At 29.4% G+C, this 18,876-nt stretch overlaps 2 protein-coding genes across 3 annotated transcripts; both read right to left on the bottom strand.

The window, feature by feature from the left end:
- Window positions 1-113: 113 nt before the first annotated feature.
- Window positions 114-11,125, bottom strand: FOP1 (O-acyltransferase (WSD1-like) family protein). 2 transcript variants are annotated; one of them, XM_022908146.2, is made up of 7 exons: window positions 9,493-11,125; window positions 8,572-9,141; window positions 8,384-8,450; window positions 1,241-1,350; window positions 911-1,123; window positions 663-800; window positions 114-559 (listed from the first exon to the last, which is right to left on the bottom strand). In XM_022908146.2, the coding sequence occupies exons 1-7, from the start codon at window positions 9,781-9,783 to the stop codon at window positions 401-403; spliced, it is 1,548 nt and encodes a 515-aa protein (XP_022763881.1). In that variant the 5' UTR covers window positions 9,784-11,125; the 3' UTR covers window positions 114-400. The 2 variants fall into 2 exon arrangements, with proteins under 2 accessions (XP_022763881.1, XP_089621815.1); XM_089765689.1 differs by lacking the exon at window positions 8,384-8,450 and having other exon boundaries at window positions 8,565-9,141.
- Window positions 11,126-12,768: 1,643 nt separating this feature from the next.
- On the bottom strand, window positions 12,769-17,396 carry LOC111302874 (wax ester synthase/diacylglycerol acyltransferase 11-like). Its single transcript, XM_089765206.1, has 9 exons — window positions 17,381-17,396; window positions 15,284-15,345; window positions 14,993-15,094; window positions 14,802-14,868; window positions 14,691-14,734; window positions 14,204-14,290; window positions 13,878-14,148; window positions 13,651-13,778; window positions 12,769-13,531 (listed from the first exon to the last, which is right to left on the bottom strand). The coding sequence occupies exons 1-9, from the start codon at window positions 17,394-17,396 to the stop codon at window positions 13,373-13,375; spliced, it is 936 nt and encodes a 311-aa protein (XP_089621332.1). The 3' UTR covers window positions 12,769-13,372.
- Window positions 17,397-18,876: the final 1,480 nt, after the last annotated feature.

Genomic DNA, 18,876 nt, shown 5'->3' with positions numbered 1-18,876 from the left:
AAATAAAAATTGCTATTGCCATGCGATCCTCGTTCATATTTCTTCAAATTATCATAATCAAATGCAATCTGCCACACATAATCTCTGAGGCATGCCGTGATTAAAATATATAGTAATAGAATTGACATTCTATTTTATGCATTATTCATTCGATAACTTTTTTCTACGAAAACAATTGACCCGAGTTTTGTTCACTCAACATCTATGAACTAAATAAAAGAATTATAAAAACAAAGCAAGTTTTTATAGGCAGCCCATGCTCCCTCTCATCAACTATTTTATTTGTGAAACAAAATGAATGAAATAAATAATTATTCAGTCTCCAATAAAGACGATGTTAGAAAGTTTAGGAGAGAAATTTTGAAGTAATTCCCCCCCACCTAATCAAGCAGATGCATCCTTAGCATGCACTGTTGTTTGTTAAGACAGCGTGCTTGAAGATTTTGAGCGATTCTTCTAAATCATCACAAAGAAGGTGAGGGTCAGGAATCACGTTTGGGTCAACTGCTGCAACAATGCTCATCTTATTAATGTAGCTCTGGAAATGAAGCGTCAAAGCCTGCAACAAAGAAATGGAAAAAACAAACAGGAACAAAGGATTTAATAATTTCAGCTTTTTTTTTTGACAAAGTATCAAAGTTTGTAGAGGATTATATACACACCTGTGGTTGGCCATAAACAGTAGGAGCAATGAAAGCTATTGGATGACCAAAAAAGCTAATTTCTTCTACTGGTCCAGCCAAATTTGAAATCGACATTGTAGTGTTGAAAGTAATTCTATATGCCAAAACTCCCGACAGCTGCATTCAATGGAGATTATATTTACATAACATTCAGGCCTTTAATTACTTTCTATCTATGGTTGGATATGCAAGTAAGAGAAGAGATCATTGAGCTTGAGAAAATGGACCTTGGATCCAAATAACTTTGTTGTGTATTTGCTTGCTAAGTATGTAAATATAGCTTCAAGAGAGAGCTTTTTCCGATCTGCTGTAGCTTTAGCTCCTCGAAGATAATCTAAAGGATGATCATTTTGTAAAGCAATGGTGATAGGGATCAATATGAATCCGATTTTATTACCCCACTTGGCCTTGGACTTCTTGTTCATCATATCAGCCAAAGCCTGTCCGTGGAAAAGCATTAGAATATATAGAAGAAGAAGAAAATTCCCATAGTGTTTAATTGCTTAAATCAATATTGTAGAAAGATAACATTACTGTAAAAGAACTGTAATCATCACCTGGATCCCTGCAGATTGTCTAATGTTCACCAAAACAGTTGCCCTTAGACGGATGTTTCTGGGCAGTTGATTCGACTTCTGCTTCGCTCCCTTGCCTCTGTCCACTTCACCTGCCAAGTATAATCAAGTAAAAAAAAAAAAATCCTTTCATTGAATTTGGATTCATTTTGATGATTGATTTAAGTGAGATTGAAGATGACGGTTAAATTTAGTAAAATTAAGTATTATAATGAAAATATTAAAATTAATAATAAAATATATGTTTGGATACAAATATAACAATGATGATAAGATTGGATATGATAATTAATTATTAAAAAAAAATCAGATTGTCATAATTGAAAATTTTTTTCATTTTCATTTTTACATTAGAATAGTCTATTGCAGAAATGTTCAATCTCTCCGATCAAAGATCGGAGAGATTGAACTGTAATGGGATAAAATAACCTTAAATAATATTTAAATCAAATATTATGCAGTGAAAAAAAATCAAATTATCTCTCTCTTGTGTGAATGTAGTAGGAATCAAACAAATAGAGTTAACAAATAAATCATCAAACCATAAGCACAAGGACACAAGCAATTTACGTGAAAAACCTCTCCAAAACTAGGAGTAAAAATCATGTACAGTAACAAATAATCTCTATTATCAAAATAATGAGAATACAAGGTTCTCTCTAACTAGAACTAGAAGTATACAACTACAGTATCTCAAGATTAAACGATCTTGGTAAAGAAACAATCTTACAAGAAAAAATTGGAGAAATCTTAGTAAATTTAGGGATTAACAAATACCCATGAAATTAGTAGATAAAAAACTCAAAACTCAATCTTCACTGTTCAGATTGAAGAACAATGAGTCCTAAACATATTATTAAAATTTTAGTTCAATCGAATAATGGATTAACCTTGATCAAACTATTTGATCGGAACTACATAAAATTTTCTTTTTTCCCTTTTTTCTCTATTTTGCTGCCACATTCTCTTGTTTCTTTTTTCAGCCATATAGAGGTTTAAAACTTTATAACCAAGCATGAAAGGACTAAAAAATCCATGGTAAATGGGCTTTAATTTTAAGCCACAGCTACATCAAGGAAACTAAGCCCAATAAATCTCCCCATTTCCAACTATGTGGATGGAATCCCCATTTCGGTAATCAAATGACAAACTTTAAGTTTCTCTCTTAGTAGTGTTTTTGTTAACATATCAGAACCATTGTGATTGGAGTGAATCTTCTCAAGTTCAAACAAGATATCATTAAAAGTATCTCTTAACCAATGGTACCTTATAACAATGTGCTTTGATCTTGAATGAAAAGTAAAATTCTTATCAAGGTGAATTGTGCTTTGATTGTCACAAAATATCACATAGCTGCTGTTTGAAACCAAGTTCCTGTATGAATTTTTTCATCCACAACAACTCTTTATATGCTTTAATGGCTGCAACATACTTAGCCTCTATTGTAGAAAGTGCAACGCATTTCTGTAGTCTCAATTGCCAAGATACAGCCCCACCTGAGAATATAATCAAATAACCCGAAATAGACTTTCGGGAATCAACATCTTCTGCCATATCTAAATCAGTGTAGCCAACTAGCACTAGTTTTTCATTTTCAAATGTGAGTCTCAAGTTGAAAGTGCCTTAGAGATATCTTATGATTCACTTAACTGCATTCTAATGCTCTCTTCCTATATTTGATAAAAAGCAATTAACAATACAAACTGCATAGGCTATGTCTAGCCTAGTATACACTATTGCATATATCAAACTTTCTACTGCTGAAGCATATGAAACTCTTCTAATGTCTTTTTTCTCTTTAGCTGTAGAAGGGCTCTGATTAATACTTAGTTTAAAGTGTGTAGTAAGAGGAAAGCTAACTATTTTAGCTTGATCCATATTGAACCTTTCAAACACCTTTTCAATATGGTACTTTTATGATACGTATAATTTCTTGATTGTTCTATCTCGATAAATGTAAATTCTAAAAATTTGCTTGTTAGTCACAAGTTTTTTATAGCAAAAGTTCTACTCAATTGCTTATTTAACTAGTCAATTCTATATCATTTTTACCAACAATCAACATGTCAACAATAGAAAGCAATAATATGATAAAATCATTATTAAAAAATTTTTGCACAAACACATAATGGTCAGAAGTAGTTTTTCGGTAACCTTGCTTACCTATAACTGACTCAAACTTCTTATACCAATATCTCGGTGCTTGCTTCAACCTATAAAGACTTTTCTTCAACTTGTACACTAAATCTTTTTTTTTATTATTATGAAACCCTTTAGCTACTCTATGTAAATCTTCTTGTCTAAGTCACTATGGAGAAAAGTAGTTTGGACATCCATCTGCTCAATCTCCAAATCAAGACTAATTGTTAAACCCAGAACTACACGAATAGATGATATCTTAACAATAGGAGAAAAAATTTCATCAAAGTCAATACTTTTTTTTTGATTGAATCCCTTAACAACCAATCTAGCTTTGAAACGTGACTATGAAATGTGCTTTTCTTGCTTCACTCTATATACTTATCTATTTTTCAAAGCTTTTTTTCCCTTAGGTAGCTTTACTAGTTCAAAAGTATTATTCTCATACAAAAACTTCATCTCATCTTGCAAGGCATCAAGCCACTTATTCTTGTGTTCATCTTCTATAGCTTTTGCATAATATTCGAGTTTTTTTCTATCAGTTAGTAGCACATGCTCATCAACAGAATACCGTATGGAAGGCTATTGATCTCTAGTAGACCTCTTAAGTGAAACTTTTGGTAAAACCTCCGGTTGAACCTTTGATACTGGTGACTGTTCATAGGTATCATCGCCCACCTCAACTTATGTAAAACTGGTATCAACATCATATATGTTATATTGGTTATCCTCAACATCTTCAACCTCTGTAAGCATATGTATTAGAGGAACTAAATCCAAGTCAATCAAACCATCACTGTATCGTGAACTGATGTATCAGTTTTTTGAATATCTTGTATAATCTGGTCTTTAACAAAAATAACATTCCTATTTCTCACAAGTTTTTTTTGTATTGGATCATAAAACTTGTAGCCAAACTATCCTAGCTATAACCAAGGAACACACCCTATCTAGTCTTGATATCAAGCTTGGACCTCTTATCTTTGCAAATATGCACAAAAACCTTACATTCAAAGTTACACAAGTGATCATAAGATATATCTTTGCCTGATCAAACTCTATCTGAAACATCTAAATCTAGAGGAACACATGGTGAGAGATTCAAAACATGTACAATTGTACTTAAAGCTTCACCCTAAAAAGATTTTGATAATTATGCTTGTGAAAGCAAACATCTCACTCTTTCTATTAGTGTCCTGTTTATCCTCTTAGGTAACCCATTCAACTGAGGAATTTTAGGAGGTGACCTTTGATGTCTAGTACCCTGTTGTCTATAATACTCATCACAAGATCCAGTGTACTCACCCCCTTTATTGTCTTTATGCATTTCAATTTTAATCTTGTTTGTCTTTCAACTAAAGCATGAAATTGTTTAAATATATCTAACATTTGCTCTTTTGATTTCAAGATATAAGCCCATATTTTTCTTGAATGATCATATGTAAAAGTCATAAAATAGATGGAACCATTAAGTGTTTTTGTTCTCATAGGATCATAAACACTAGATTATACTAAATCAAATATACTTGACTTTTTTGATAGAATGGATGTCTTGAATACAACTTTGATTTATTTTTTTGCCAAACAATGATCACATTTTTTTAAGGATACATTTTTCACTCCAAAAAAAAAATATTTTTCTTGGCCAAAACCTTTAAACCCTTCTCACTCATATAACTAAGTCGCTTGTACCAAAACTCAGTTGTATCATCATTATCTATTGCATTGATAATGAAATTAGATACATTTACCTGTATCAAATACATTGAGGAGTACTTCATACCTCTAGCTGTAACTATAAAACCTTTAGTGAGCTTTCACTGACCATCATAAAAAGTATTGCAAAACCCTTCATCATCAAGCTTATTTGTAGAAATCAAATTCATGTGAATTCTAAGAATATGTTTAACATTTTTCAAGACCAATATAATGCCATTATTGGTCTTCAAGAACATATATTTCATACCAATGGCTTTAGCTGAGCCATCATTATTCATTCTAGTACTCCCAAAATCATCAGATGTGTAAGATGCAAAATAGTTTTTCTAAGATGTAACATGAATTGTTGCACTAGTATTAATCACCAAACTAGTCTCATGGCGTGCAAGGTTAACAACATCATCATCATATAAAATAAGAAAGTCATTTGTGATAATAACACTTTAGTAGCATCATTACCATCATCATTCTTTTTTCCTTATCTTTGTTATCATTGTTGTCTTCTTTCAACTTTCATCAATATTTTCTTATATGCACTTTCATACCATAACAATGACATTTAACATTGACAAATCTGTTGAACTTACTCTTGCTTTTATCTTTATTTTTTGGATCATTACTTTTATTTTTTCCCTATTTTCTGTGACTAAGATCTTAGACTGTGAAGAGAAACCCTATGACTTTCTTCTTATATCTTTATTTAAAACATCACTCTTAGCCAAATCCATAGTAATAATATCATTTAGGGCTAAGTTAGATAACATTATTTTAAATTTCTCCTAGGAGTCCAACAATGTACCAAAAAGCCATAAGCCATGTATCTCATCTTCTAACCACACACCTATTAATGAAATAAATTACATTCCATATTTGTTTTATTTTTAGGTTTTTCAGTGGTAAACACAAGCAAATAATAGTATTTCACATAAAATAGGTATTTTATCTTTTTTTTTCACACATGGTAATTTGAATCATTCAAATTAATCATTCTATTTGTATTAACTTCCATTATTCAACATAAAATACAAATTAAATAGCCTGAGCTTTGATACCACTTTGATGGGATAAAATAACTTCAAATAATATTCAAACCAAATATGTCATGTAGCGAAAAAAATCAAATTATCCTTTTGTTGTGTGAATCTAGTAGGAATGAAACAAATAGACCTAACAAATAAATCACCAAACTACGAGCACAAGGACACAAGCAATTTTACGTGAAAAACCTTCTTAAAACAATGAGTAAAAAATCACAGACAACAACAAATAATCTCTACTATTAAAATAATGAGAATACAAAGTTTTCTCTAACTAAAACTAGAGGTATACAACCACAATATCTTAAGATTAAACAATCTTGGTAACCAAACAATCTTGTAAGAGAAAATTAGAAAAATCTAAACAAATTTAGGGATTAACAAATACTCACAAATTAATAGGTAGAAAACTTGAAACCTAATCTTCACTATTCAAACTGAAAAACAATGAGTCCTAAACACATTGATAAATTTTTAACTCAATCGGACAACGGATTAACTTTGATCAAACTATTTGACCGAAACTACACAAAACCTTATTTTCTCCTTTTTCTATCTATTTTGTTGCCACACTCTCTTGGTTTTTTTTTTTTTTTTAGCCATATAAGGATTTAAAATCTTATAACCAAACATGAAAGGACTAAAAAGTCTCTGGTAAATGGGCTTTAGTTTTAGGCCATCTTCACTTGGAAGAAACTAAGCCCAACAAATTGTTTCACAAAATGTTATCCAAATTAACCCTATGGTGCAGTTGAACAAAAAAAGCTTATATTGCATCACACCGTAATTGTGATGTAATCTAATATATATATATATATTATAATAGCATATATAAACAAGTTTATCACATGGGCACCTATGTAGATAATTCTCTTAAATGACACATAAGATAATTTTTTAAAATAATAAGATAGTTTCTTTTAATTATAAATTAAATAATTTTAAATTTATTTAAATATCAAAATTATTCAAATTATAATTAAAAATCAAATCAATTTAGAGATATAGTTTCTAAAATATGAAATATGAAATATGGATTTTATTTTTTTAATAAGTAATTTTAGTTGTTTATCAAATAATTGTATTTAAAAAATTATTTAATTATCAAAATCTTTCAAATATGTTTAAAAATTACAAAGATTAAGTTTATTTAAATCTTTCAATAATCTTTTTTATCTTGATTTAAAAAATTATCTTTTAAAAAATTTACGTAAAACATTAAAAATTCAAGCAATTTTATATAAGATTTTGAAAATTCAAAAAATTTTTATTTTAAATTTTTAAATAATAAGACTATCAAAATGATTATATCCATTTGAACTCTAATTATCAAATTTATATTTCAAATAAATGCAAAAAATTTAATATTATCTTTATCACTTATTATATCTATTTTAAATTTTAAAAAATTAATTTAAAAATTATCTATTTAATCCTAATTGCGACTAAAGAATTTTTTTACAAATTTAAGACTACAAATGTTATGTATTATACATCAAATTTTTTTATTTTTTTAGTAACTTTTTTTTCAAGTTATATTCTATTACTATTGTAATTTTTTTTTATAATTTTTTTCAAGATATATTTTATTGTTATTACAATTTCATTCTTATGAAAAATAATAATTTTTTAATTTATTTATTTTTTCACATATTTTCTAACATTTTTCATATTTTACATAATAATTTAGTCAAGATTACTAAAGTGAAAGTATTTTAATATTTCTTTTGTTATTTAATTTATCATTCAATAATATATATTTTTATTTTTTTAAGAAAAGCATAGTTTATTTTTATTTGATATAATCTTATAGGTGTATAAATATAATTTTTTTTAAAAATCCAAAGGAAAGACATAATTTTTTTCATACTATTTTTAAAAAAATTATTTTTTAATGACAAATTAATATATATAAATTTTATAAATGCTATGAGTTTTAATGATTTGAATATAATTTGAAAAAAAATTTAATTTGTATATATATATATATATAATTTTGAAAAGAAATTAATTTGTATATATATATACATATTTATATTAAATAAATAAAAATATTTCGTGAATCCCATCAATTAGTAAAAAATAATCCTTTAACTGTCCAGAAAAAAACTAAATGTTAGAATTAAACTCCATATACAACTTTTCATCATCTGCATTTCTGAAATATATATATATATATATATATATATATATATATATATATATATATATATATATATATAAAACTCACCGTATTTTCGATTTAGATATCGTGAGAGACCAGCCTGTGTTACTCCCAAAATGACATCATTGACAGTCTAGTAAAATAATTAGTGAAAAACAAATGGGGAGTTAAGGCTATGAACTTCAAAGGAAAAAAAAACTAAATTACTTACTAATTAATTAATTAAGAAGTAATGGGTGAAATGTACCAATTACCATGCCCATCGCAGCCTTGACTAGTTTTATATCATCCAAACTCACAGTCCGGTAGACAATCCTCTTGGGGTTATGCTCGACGCCAGATGAACCCTTAAGAGGAGTCTTCGTGTCTTTCAAAAATATACATGTTGCCACAAAATGCAAAACGTCCACAATGGTGTTGAAAAGTAACTTTAACACTGACCAAACAGCCGAGAATAACCACAAAAAACGACGTGGGTTTCTTGAATGATCTGTCTGTTTTTGCTTAGGAAGAGTAGGCAAGGCTTCCGGGTCGGAGGACTTTCGGCAACAGGCAAATAGAAGAGATATGAGGGACATGCCATCTCCGATTGAATGGTGGATCCGCCAGATGCCAACAGCTTCTGCCTCCCGGGTTTTGAGATTAAGAAGGTGAAGCTCCCACAATGGTTTGGAGAGGTCAAGTGGAATTGTGGTGAGATTGGAGACGTAGTCCTCAATAAATTGGCTTGTAGATTCCATTTCTGTGTCTACCTCTGGGACTGTAACATGTTTGTCCAAATTTACTTGTGTCTGAATCCATTTCTTCTTACCTCCATTAATCACCTATATATGAACATTGTTTTTCAAGAACATATAATAATATATTGTATTGAAACTCGAAAGATATATTTACCAATTCATCGCAAACCAAAATTTAAGGAGTGTCCATGGACACCTTACTTGTATATATGCATCCTACTAGTACATGTGCATCCTCCCTGGAAGTTTTCATCTCTAAAACTTGATTAATTTTCTATACGAGTTCTTCGTTTTCATGGAGTAGTTTTATAACCAAACATATGACGCGCAACTAATTTTTTTAATAATTTTTTATTCGAAAACCGAAAGTAAGTAAATGAAAGACACCGGAGTTTCTAGTGATAAATAGTAATTAATTTATATGATTTTTGTTACCAGCTTGCTGGAGAAACGAGGATGCTTAACCAGGTTACGGTATAGTCCCTCTTTGACGAGCCCAGGATCAAGCTTCTTCTTGCATCCCACCATCGCTATAATGCAGCAGTTAGTTCCTGGTTCAAGAAATAGGAGGGAAGCAGGACTCAAGGGCGCCCCTTCATCCTTCCGTGCTGATGCCTTGTCGACTGCACCTATCTTGGCTTCTTCTACTTCTTCAGAATTTACTGTTATTTCTATTGCATCCATTGATATAAGACCTTTGGCTAAAGAGCTTTGGCTTTGCAACATAAAATGAAAATAGGCGGTTGACTAAACTGATCTTATACAGATATCAGAATCAGCCGCCAGTCAACGTTAGAATTTTGAATATCAAACGAAATTATTAAAAATTATGTGTGGGTTGGTTTAAGATGGGCAGCTCTGGGGATTTCAATTTTTTTCATTATACAAAGCTAAAGGCTTATGTGGGGTAAAAGAATTTATGCGAAGTTATTTAAGTGAAAATTTTAAAGTTTTTTAATAAAACTAAAACATCGGTTAAAATTTAGTCAGTATATTATTTACTTAACATTTATTTACTACCGTTAAATCCTCAAACACTCTTCATCTTCTTTTTTTTCACTTAGCCTTTATCGCATAAATAAGCCCTGCACCAAAAGCAAAAGTTCTCCTTTGTAAGCAAAATTCCTCTTAGCAAAACTTATAACTGACTGAAGAAGGGAAAAACTCCATCATTGTCGGTCAATGACTCTAATAATATCCAACTATAACAAGAGAAGATATTGATGTGTTATTTATCATGCCATGAGATTCTTTGGTTTGGCTTTAGTGATTAAACTAAATTCCTTTGTTTTCCATCTATTTAATGCGTCAATCTTAGTACCATATTTTACTATCCTCGATGAAGTTAGTTTTTGGTTGTAATTGAGGTCTTGACTTTTTTGCGATGGCAAATGGTAAGGATAGATGTTTTTGCCTTGGTACGATCTTGGGCATTCATTGCAAAAGAGTATCAATTCAAATGAAAAAACAGAACAGAATTCGAAGAACGGGAAATTCAGTTAAGCATTTTATCAAACATTGAGCAGGCAGTGCTCTTAGTACATACAAACAAACCTTTGGGTACTCGGGAAAAACTCCCTGCAACACTTAACACAATAATTACAAAGTGTTTTGCACACTACAATCATAGCACAACACGACACACATTTTTTGCTAAGCTAATAAAACATTTAAATACAACCGATTAGAAAAGTAGTCACAGTTAACAACCTATCTACTGACAACGTAAACTAATACCAAATCAGGCTACAGCAGTCGATGATGAAAACCAAGTGGCAGTATACCATGAGAGTCGATGATGACTCTTAACAAGATGAAGATTTTTGCATTTGGTGCAGAGTTTATGGCTAAGATGAGTGAGACGCAGAACACAAAAACACTAGTACAAGAAACAGGGGAAGAAAATGTTTCATTGAAAAAGAGACAGTTTAAGAAACAGGGAAAAGAAGAATCACTAGTATTAGAAATATGGGAAAGACACTCTGTATAAGAAACAGAGTTTATGGCTGACGCTCTTTGTATTTTAAATAAGAGTTTTCTTTTTTTCTTTTTCCTAATAAAAAGAAGAGCGTTTGAGGGTTTAAACTTTAACGCGGTGAAAAAAGTTGTTGTGAATAATATGCTAAGTAAGTAATTTTAACAGATATTTTAATTTTATTGAAAAATTCTAAAAACTTTGCTTAAAAAAAATTTCATGCGAGTATTGCTTCTTAGGTGAAGTTGACAAAATTTAAAAAAAAAATAATTTAATAAAAGTTATAATAAAAAATTTAAATTTATATATTGATAAAGTTAAATTTAATATTAATAATATGTAAAATATTATTATTAAAAATATTATTTATAATTTAAATTTAATCAATATTTATTTAATGATAAAAATTTTATTAATATTTTTATTAAAATTATTTATCCAAAAATATATAAATTTTTTTAAAATTTTTTCAAAATTTTTTAAATTTTATACATTTAATTTATATAATAAATTTTTTAATTTTTTAATTTTAATTTTAATTTTAATTTAATTAAATCTAATACAAAATTTCATAGTTTCCTACAAATATTACCCTCCATCGGGGTTTAGGAAATGAATTTTGGGTAGTGATTTAATACCTCTTAGCCAGAAAGCCAGAAATATTTTTCTCCAATACAAACTTGCACGTGGACCCATGATAGTTTGCTACTTCTCCGTGTCCTGTCTGTGCTACTTTTCGATATTTGATCTGTCATTTCGGTGAGTCATTGAAGTTCACTTAATTGATGTTTTTGCTGTTGATTCTTAAACTTTTGTTAAAAATTCAAATGCTAAGACAAAATGACTTCAAATTCCTTACTCCAAGCACAAAGTTACACACGAACCGGTCCGCGTCGGCGGCTAATAACTTCCCCGTCTGGCATGCCCCGTGTCGGCCTGAGTTTTATGATATGAGCTGAAATGGAGTCGGCCGTGGGACCATCCTAACCATAAAAACCCATTTTAGTAGTCATAGAGTAGTCAGCAGTCTTGCTAGGAGTTAACCAAAGTTAGTTATTTTGTAGCGAGTAAATAGTTGAAGGAATTACGATTGTAATGAATATAAAATGATAAAAGTGATAGAGATGTGACAGAAATGAATATTACAGCAGAATTGTCAAACTCTGACTCTCTCTCTTCTTTCTTTGTTATCTCTATTTCCTCTGTCTTCTCTCTTCTTCTTTGTTATTTTTTCTTGCAGAAACTTCAACACTGCATTTCTGATTTTTGTCTGTATACCTTTGGGCTCTAGCGCACCTAAAACCCAAATCAGAAATTGGGATTTTTTTTTTCGAATTACCAGTAAACTAGAAAAATGAGAGGCTTAAATATAAAAGAAAACCTTTAATAAAAATTAAATAATTATCTAAACTTTTATGTTTTAGTATAATTAATTGAGTTTTTAAATATTAATTTTTATTTAATTAAAATTTTAATATTTTATTTTCATTAAATTGAGAAAAAAATGACAATTAATCAATTTTTGTTTAATAATGATTTAATTGGTGAAAAATAAATATTTAAAAATATAATTTATTACAATAAAATGATAATGAATTAAATGATTTTTTAATTTTGGTTCAGAAAATTTTTTATATTTATATAAAAAATGAAATAAATTAGTAAAAGTTATATGGATGGGAATATTAGAGAAACTGAATAAATCAATGTAAATGTAAATGATAGTTAAATTTTATTATTATATTTTTCTTCTTAACAAGAGTTTACTTCAACCAAAATTTGATAGGAATTTTATCACCAAGATTAATTTAGAAAATGGAATGCTTTACATATATAAACAAATAAACTGGGTTTGACTGGAGAATGATGGCGCCCGCCCTTTACGACTCAAATGAAAGTTCACCATGTGGTCGAGACAAGTCTCACAAGCTAAGGTTGCCATGCCATCCTCCTTCAGACTTCTTCAAAGCATCATCCATGATCAAATGCCATCTGCCACACAGTCGCTGAGGCATACCGTGATTAAGATAACATAGTAATAGAATTATCATTCTATTAGATTCATTATTCATCTAATAAATTTTTTTCAAGGGAAATTACAATTTAAAAATTAAATAAAAATAGATATTAACATTTGAAAATCACTTTTATTAGTTATCACTTTTTAAGAAGAACTAATAAACCTTAAGCCCGAATTTATTCACTCAACAACTTTGAATTACGTAAAAGAGTTTAAAAGAATGCTAAATTATTCGATCTTCAATAAAGAAGATGTTAGAAGTTTAGAAGAAAATTTTTGAACTAATTCCGGGCCGACCAGCTAAAAAGGCAGATGCATCCTTAGCAAGCACCGTCGTTTGTTAAGACAGCTGGCTTGAACATTTTGAGCAATTCTTCTAAATCATCGCAAACAAGATGAGGGTCAGGAATCCCGTTTGGGTCAACTGCTACAACAATGCTCGTCTTATTAATGTAGCTCTGGAAGTGAAATGTCCAAGCCTGCAACAAAAAATGGAATAAAAAGAAAGAAGGGAACAAGGGGTTTAATAGTTTCAGCCTTTTTTTTGGACAAAGTTTCAAAATTGGCCAACTAATTTGTAAATTTGTAGAGGATTTACCTGTGGATGGCCATCAACAGTGGGAGCAATAAAAGCTATTGGATGACCAAAAAGGCTAATTTCTTCTACTGGTCCAGCCAAATTTGAAAACGACATTGTAGTGTTGAAAGTAATTCTATATGCCAAAGCTCCCGATGGCTGCATTCAATAGAGATTATATTTGCATGACATTCAGGCCTTTAATTTCTTTCTATCTATGGTTGGATATATAAGTTGAGAAAATGGACTGGATCCAAATAACTTGATTGTGTATTTGCTTGTTAAGTATGTAAATATAGATTCAAGAGATAGCTTTTTCCGATCTGCTGTAGATTTAGCTCCTCGAAGATAATCTAAAGGATGATCATTTTGTAAAGCAATGGGTATAGGGATCAATATGAATCCGATTTTATTACCCCACTTGGCCTTGGACTTCATAGTCATCATATCAGCCAAAGCCTGTCCATGGAAAAGCATTAGAATACAGAAGAATAAGAAAATTCCCATGGTTTTTAATTGCTTAAATCAATATTGTAGAAAGATAAAATTAATGTTTAAGAACTGTAATTATCACCTGGATCCCAGCAGGTCGTCTAATGTTCACCAAAACAGTTGCCTTTAGATGGGAAGTTGATTCGACTTTTGTTTCGCTCCCTTGCCTCTGTCCACTTCACCTAAAGTATAATAAAGTAAAAAAAAAAAAAAATCCTTTACCTGACTTTAGGTTTATTTGGATGAATAATCCATATGTTTCGGTGAAATTAAAAATAATAATGATAATAAAATTAAATAAAATTAAATATTATAACAATGAAATATATGTTTAAATATAAATATAATGTTATAATTGAATATAACACTCAATTGCCACGCCAAAATAATTTGACTATCATAATTAAAATATATCTTGATTTTCAATTTTTACAGAAAACAGCTAAATGTTAAAATGTCCAAAGAGATCAGAAGGATGCCAGGCCAATGCATCGCGAGATGCTATTCAAATGTATCTCACGATACAATTGATCCAAAAATGAACTTAAATTTCATAACATAGAAAGTACGATGGAATCCAGACTCGTCCTTTGACCATCGAGTACTAGAAAAGCTATATGTACAACTATCGTATTTTCATCATCTACATTTTTGAAATATAAAAGGAAAAAAAAACTCACCATATTCTCGATTTAGATATCGTGAGAGACCAGCTTGTGTTACTCCCAAAATGATATCATTGACGGTCTAGTAAAATATTAGTGAAAAAATAAAATCGGGGAATTAATTCTATGAACTTCAAGAAAAAAAAAAAACTAAATTACTTACTAATTAATTAATTAAGAAGTAATGGGTGAAATGTACCAATTACCATGCCCATCGCAGCTTTCACTAGTTTTATGTCATCCAAACTCACATTCTGGTGGACAATCCTCTCGGGGTTATGTTCAACGCCAAAGGAACCTTTAAAGCACTACAAGAAAATGAAAGGTTAGTGATAATTTTGTAGCGATATTTCACTTATAAATATCGTTAGCTTTTGTGTTTTTATAAAATTTAAGATGTTTATTATCAAAACGTCACTAAATATTCAAATAGCGACGTTATTACTTATAAACATCATCCAAAACTTGATATTAGTGGCATTTATCGACTAAAATACCTTGAATAATCCTATCTTAAAAATTTGAGTGAATGCTAAATACGTTTTTGTCAGAAAATAACCTGAATAATCCAGTTAAAAAACTTAATAGGGAATTACTGAAAGCGTTTTTGACAGACAACACTTTGAATAATCATGTATTTGATTATTGAAGACATTTTCTACAAGAAACGCCTTTAATAATTCCACAAAAAAATTTCACAAGCTTATTGAAGGCGTTTTTTGTCAAAAACCTCTTCAATAAATATTATATCAAAATTTTAGGATCATACAGATGTTAACCATAAAGTGGTAGGTTCGATTCATCCCTTTAATCTTTTTTGGGTTTTTGTAGAGATTATTTGTAATGAATTATTGTAGGCGTTTTTGCTTTTTTGGACAAAAACACTTTCACCAATTGATTTAAAAAAACTTGAAGAGAATATTGAAGGCGCTTTTGACCGAAAGCGCTTTTGACCGAAAGCGCTTTTAATAATCAAATCAATAAATTTTTAGTTTGGATTATTAAAGGCGATTTTGTTAAAAACATATTCAATAATTCATACAAAAAAGTTGGAATGGATTCTTGAAGGCGTTCTTAGCTCAAAATGTCTTTAATATTCCACACAATAAATTTTTAGGTGAGATTATTGAATGTGGTTTTGGTCAAAAACATATTCAATAACATTTTGTTAAGGATTATTCAAGGCTTTCTCTTGGTGAAAATGCCCTTAATAATCTATAAAAAAAAATATGGGATAGATTCTTGAAAGCGTTTTTTGCTGAAAACGCCTTCAATAATCAAATAAATAAATTTTTAGTTGAGATTATTGAAGGTGGTTTTTGTCAAAAATATCTTTAATAATCCATACAAAAAAGTTGAAATGGATTCTTGAAGGCGATTTTGGCCTAAAACGCTTTTAATATTCCACATAATAAATTTTCAGGTGAGATTATTAAAGGTGATTTTGATCAAAAATATCTTTAATAATATTTTATTAGGAATTATTCAAGGTATTTTCTTACTAAAAACATCCTTAATAATTCATAAGAAAAATATGGAATGAAATTTTGAAGGTGTTTTTAGCGAAAAGCTCATTCAATAATTCAATCAATAAATTTTTAGTTGGGATTATTGAAGGTGATTTTTGTCAAAAATGCCTTCAATAATCCATACAAAAAAATTGGAACGAATTCTTGAAGGCATTTTTGGCTTGAAATCCTTTAATATTCTATATAATAAATTTTTAGGTGGGATTATTAAAGGCAATTTTAGTTAAAAAAACCTTCAATAACATTTTGTTAAAGATTCTTCAAGTCATTTTCTTGCTAAAAACGCCTTTATTAATCTCATCAATTTTTTTTTGTGTATATGTAAAGTCAGTTGTAGGTGTATGTGCAAAAAATATTTGAAGTCAATTGTAGATTTATGCCAGAAAACATTTGGTTTATATATGTGATACTACGAATTATATTTTGAAATTTACATTATGAACATTATTGTATTTTAATAAATTAACCACACATCCAAATTTAAAACTGATAACGTTGCCATATTAATATATTTTTCTCAAATAATCGTACTCAATAATATATTGAGTACATATAGAGTATTCATATAAAACAAATATATACAAATAATATTAAATCAATACCCCAATCTACAAACTTAAATTATTCATTCAACATGACATGTTAAAAATATTATAACAATTTGTTCCTCATATATTACATTTAACCAATAATATCCAACCTCAAGGTTTATCCATAAATGATAATACATATTCACACCATTCTTTATGGACTTCATCTAATTTCTCTACCGTGAAGCTTTCTTTACTCTCCCACTAAAAATGAAATATCAAAAGTAAATGTTAATAAATGAAAACATAATTTAGTTTTTTATTTTTTGAAGATATAACACGTTTATGAAATTTATACTAACCTTGAATGGTGTTATCATAAAATCATATAAAACTATCTCTCACATAAAATGAAGGACATAATATCCACATTCAATATTTCTGAGTTAATGAGGTACCTGAAAATTAAATTGAGTGGGTTTAAGAAATATTTATCTACACAAACTCAGCATAAAAGAATAAATATCACATTTACCGATAACGACACTCATTTTTTCTTTACCTTCTTATCGAATGCAGATATTACCTTAAATTGAAAAGGAAATAATTACTTAATATATAAATAAAATTACTTTTGAAGAAATAGAAGATACATAATATATTAAAGTGTAATACCTCTTTATAAAAGTTTAAATTTCGGGGTTAGGCATCACTGTTAGATTAACTGAATTAAGTAAGTATGGCGTTAAGGATTTGGTATCAATCATAATAAGCACCTAATGACGACTACAAAATAATAACAATGATATACTCAGATTAGGTTGGAATAATTATTTGTATAAGGTTGAAATAATTATTTGTATAAATATAACTTATTGCGCATTATACGGGAGCAAATAATAATCAGTCGATCTTTTCATGAATTCAATCACATGATTAGCACGATAAGCGACTGTGTCACTTTGCTCACTTATGAAGTCAGGGTTAATGAATCTAAATATATTGGTCAATTGTCACGCACTGAGCTCTCTATATAGGAAGCTAAACGATAACAATCAAAATACTAGTTATGAGAACACCGTAATATAGATTAATATATATTGAGTATGCATATTTGTTTTTATAAGCTAACCTCATATAAGCAACAATATCAACAGTTGATATTTTATCTAGTTCGTAAAATTCTTTAACCTCATCTACTCTAATGTAAGAAAATAATGGTTTATCAAATAATCCTTTTTCAAACTCAATGGTTATGAAGTTTCCTCCAGATAAATGCTCGAGCGAATAATTAGATAACTCATCCATAGTAACCTGAGCAAGGGTCATACTCTGAGTCCCAACATCCTCTTATAATATTTAATGAAATATAAGCATTAAAATCAAATCAATAAATATAATAAACAGATTAATATTAAACTTATAAACAAAATCATACTTCATGGCTGGTAGTGGAGGTTAGGTTCACTGCTTTACTTGCAACGAAAGCTTGTCCTACATGGACGATGCTATTCGACTAGCCTACAGGCATGTTATGTTACATTATTGCTAACATGGTCTCCAAAACAGTGAGTTTTTGCTATTGCTCATTAAGGAGTTGCTCCTGGTCATCAAGTCATTGTTGTTGTTGCTTAATGATTACTTTATATTATGCATTTGTCGTTTTCAGGGTTTTGGGTTGATTACTAAAAAATTTTGATGACAACACAAATTTACCAACCCCACAAACCCTACCATACCTTTTTTTAGCACTTAATGATAAAGTTAATGGATTTTTGCCATACTGGGTGGCCAGTTTACTGAATTTAACTTTGACAACATAATCATCTTGAAAGACAATAATAACATATGCTGTAACAACAAATCTATACAAGCTAGTATAGAGTTATGCATACAACCATAATGCCAATCATACATGATATTAAACAAGCAGTTATACATACAATCTTTTTAGTCATTTCTTCGGTTGTTTCATCTGTAAAGGATCCATCATTTCGTAGATGTTTTTGTTTCCAGACATCCCATATGGAA

This window comes from Durio zibethinus, chromosome 9 (assembly GCF_047325235.1).
Source record: "Durio zibethinus cultivar Kanyao isolate XHJ-2024 chromosome 9, ASM4732523v1, whole genome shotgun sequence".
NCBI lineage: Eukaryota > Viridiplantae > Streptophyta > Magnoliopsida > Malvales > Malvaceae > Durio > Durio zibethinus.
Note: the sequence above shows the minus strand (reverse complement) of the source record. Positions and strands in the feature narration are given on the sequence as shown.

Excerpts from the sequence above, each read along its gene's own strand:
- LOC111302874 (XM_089765206.1), bottom strand. Across the intron at positions 14,869-14,992 it reads TGAAAGCTGCGATGGGCATG|ACCGTCAATGATATCATTTT; the intron begins GTAATTGGTACA and ends ATATTTTACTAG. Across the intron at positions 14,291-14,690 it reads GGACGAGTCTGGATTCCATC|AGGCAAGGGAGCGAAACAAA; the intron begins GTACTTTCTATG and ends TGAAGTGGACAG.
- FOP1 (XM_022908146.2), bottom strand. The coding sequence starts at position 9,783 with ATGTTGCAAAGCCAAAGCTCTTTAGCCAAAGGTCTTATATCAATGGAT. Across the intron at positions 1,351-8,383 it reads ATATCTAAATCGAAAATACG|GTGAAGTGGACAGAGGCAAG; the intron begins GTGAGTTTTATA and ends TATACTTGGCAG. Across the intron at positions 801-910 it reads CAAAGTTATTTGGATCCAAG|CTGTCGGGAGTTTTGGCATA; the intron begins GTCCATTTTCTC and ends CATTGAATGCAG.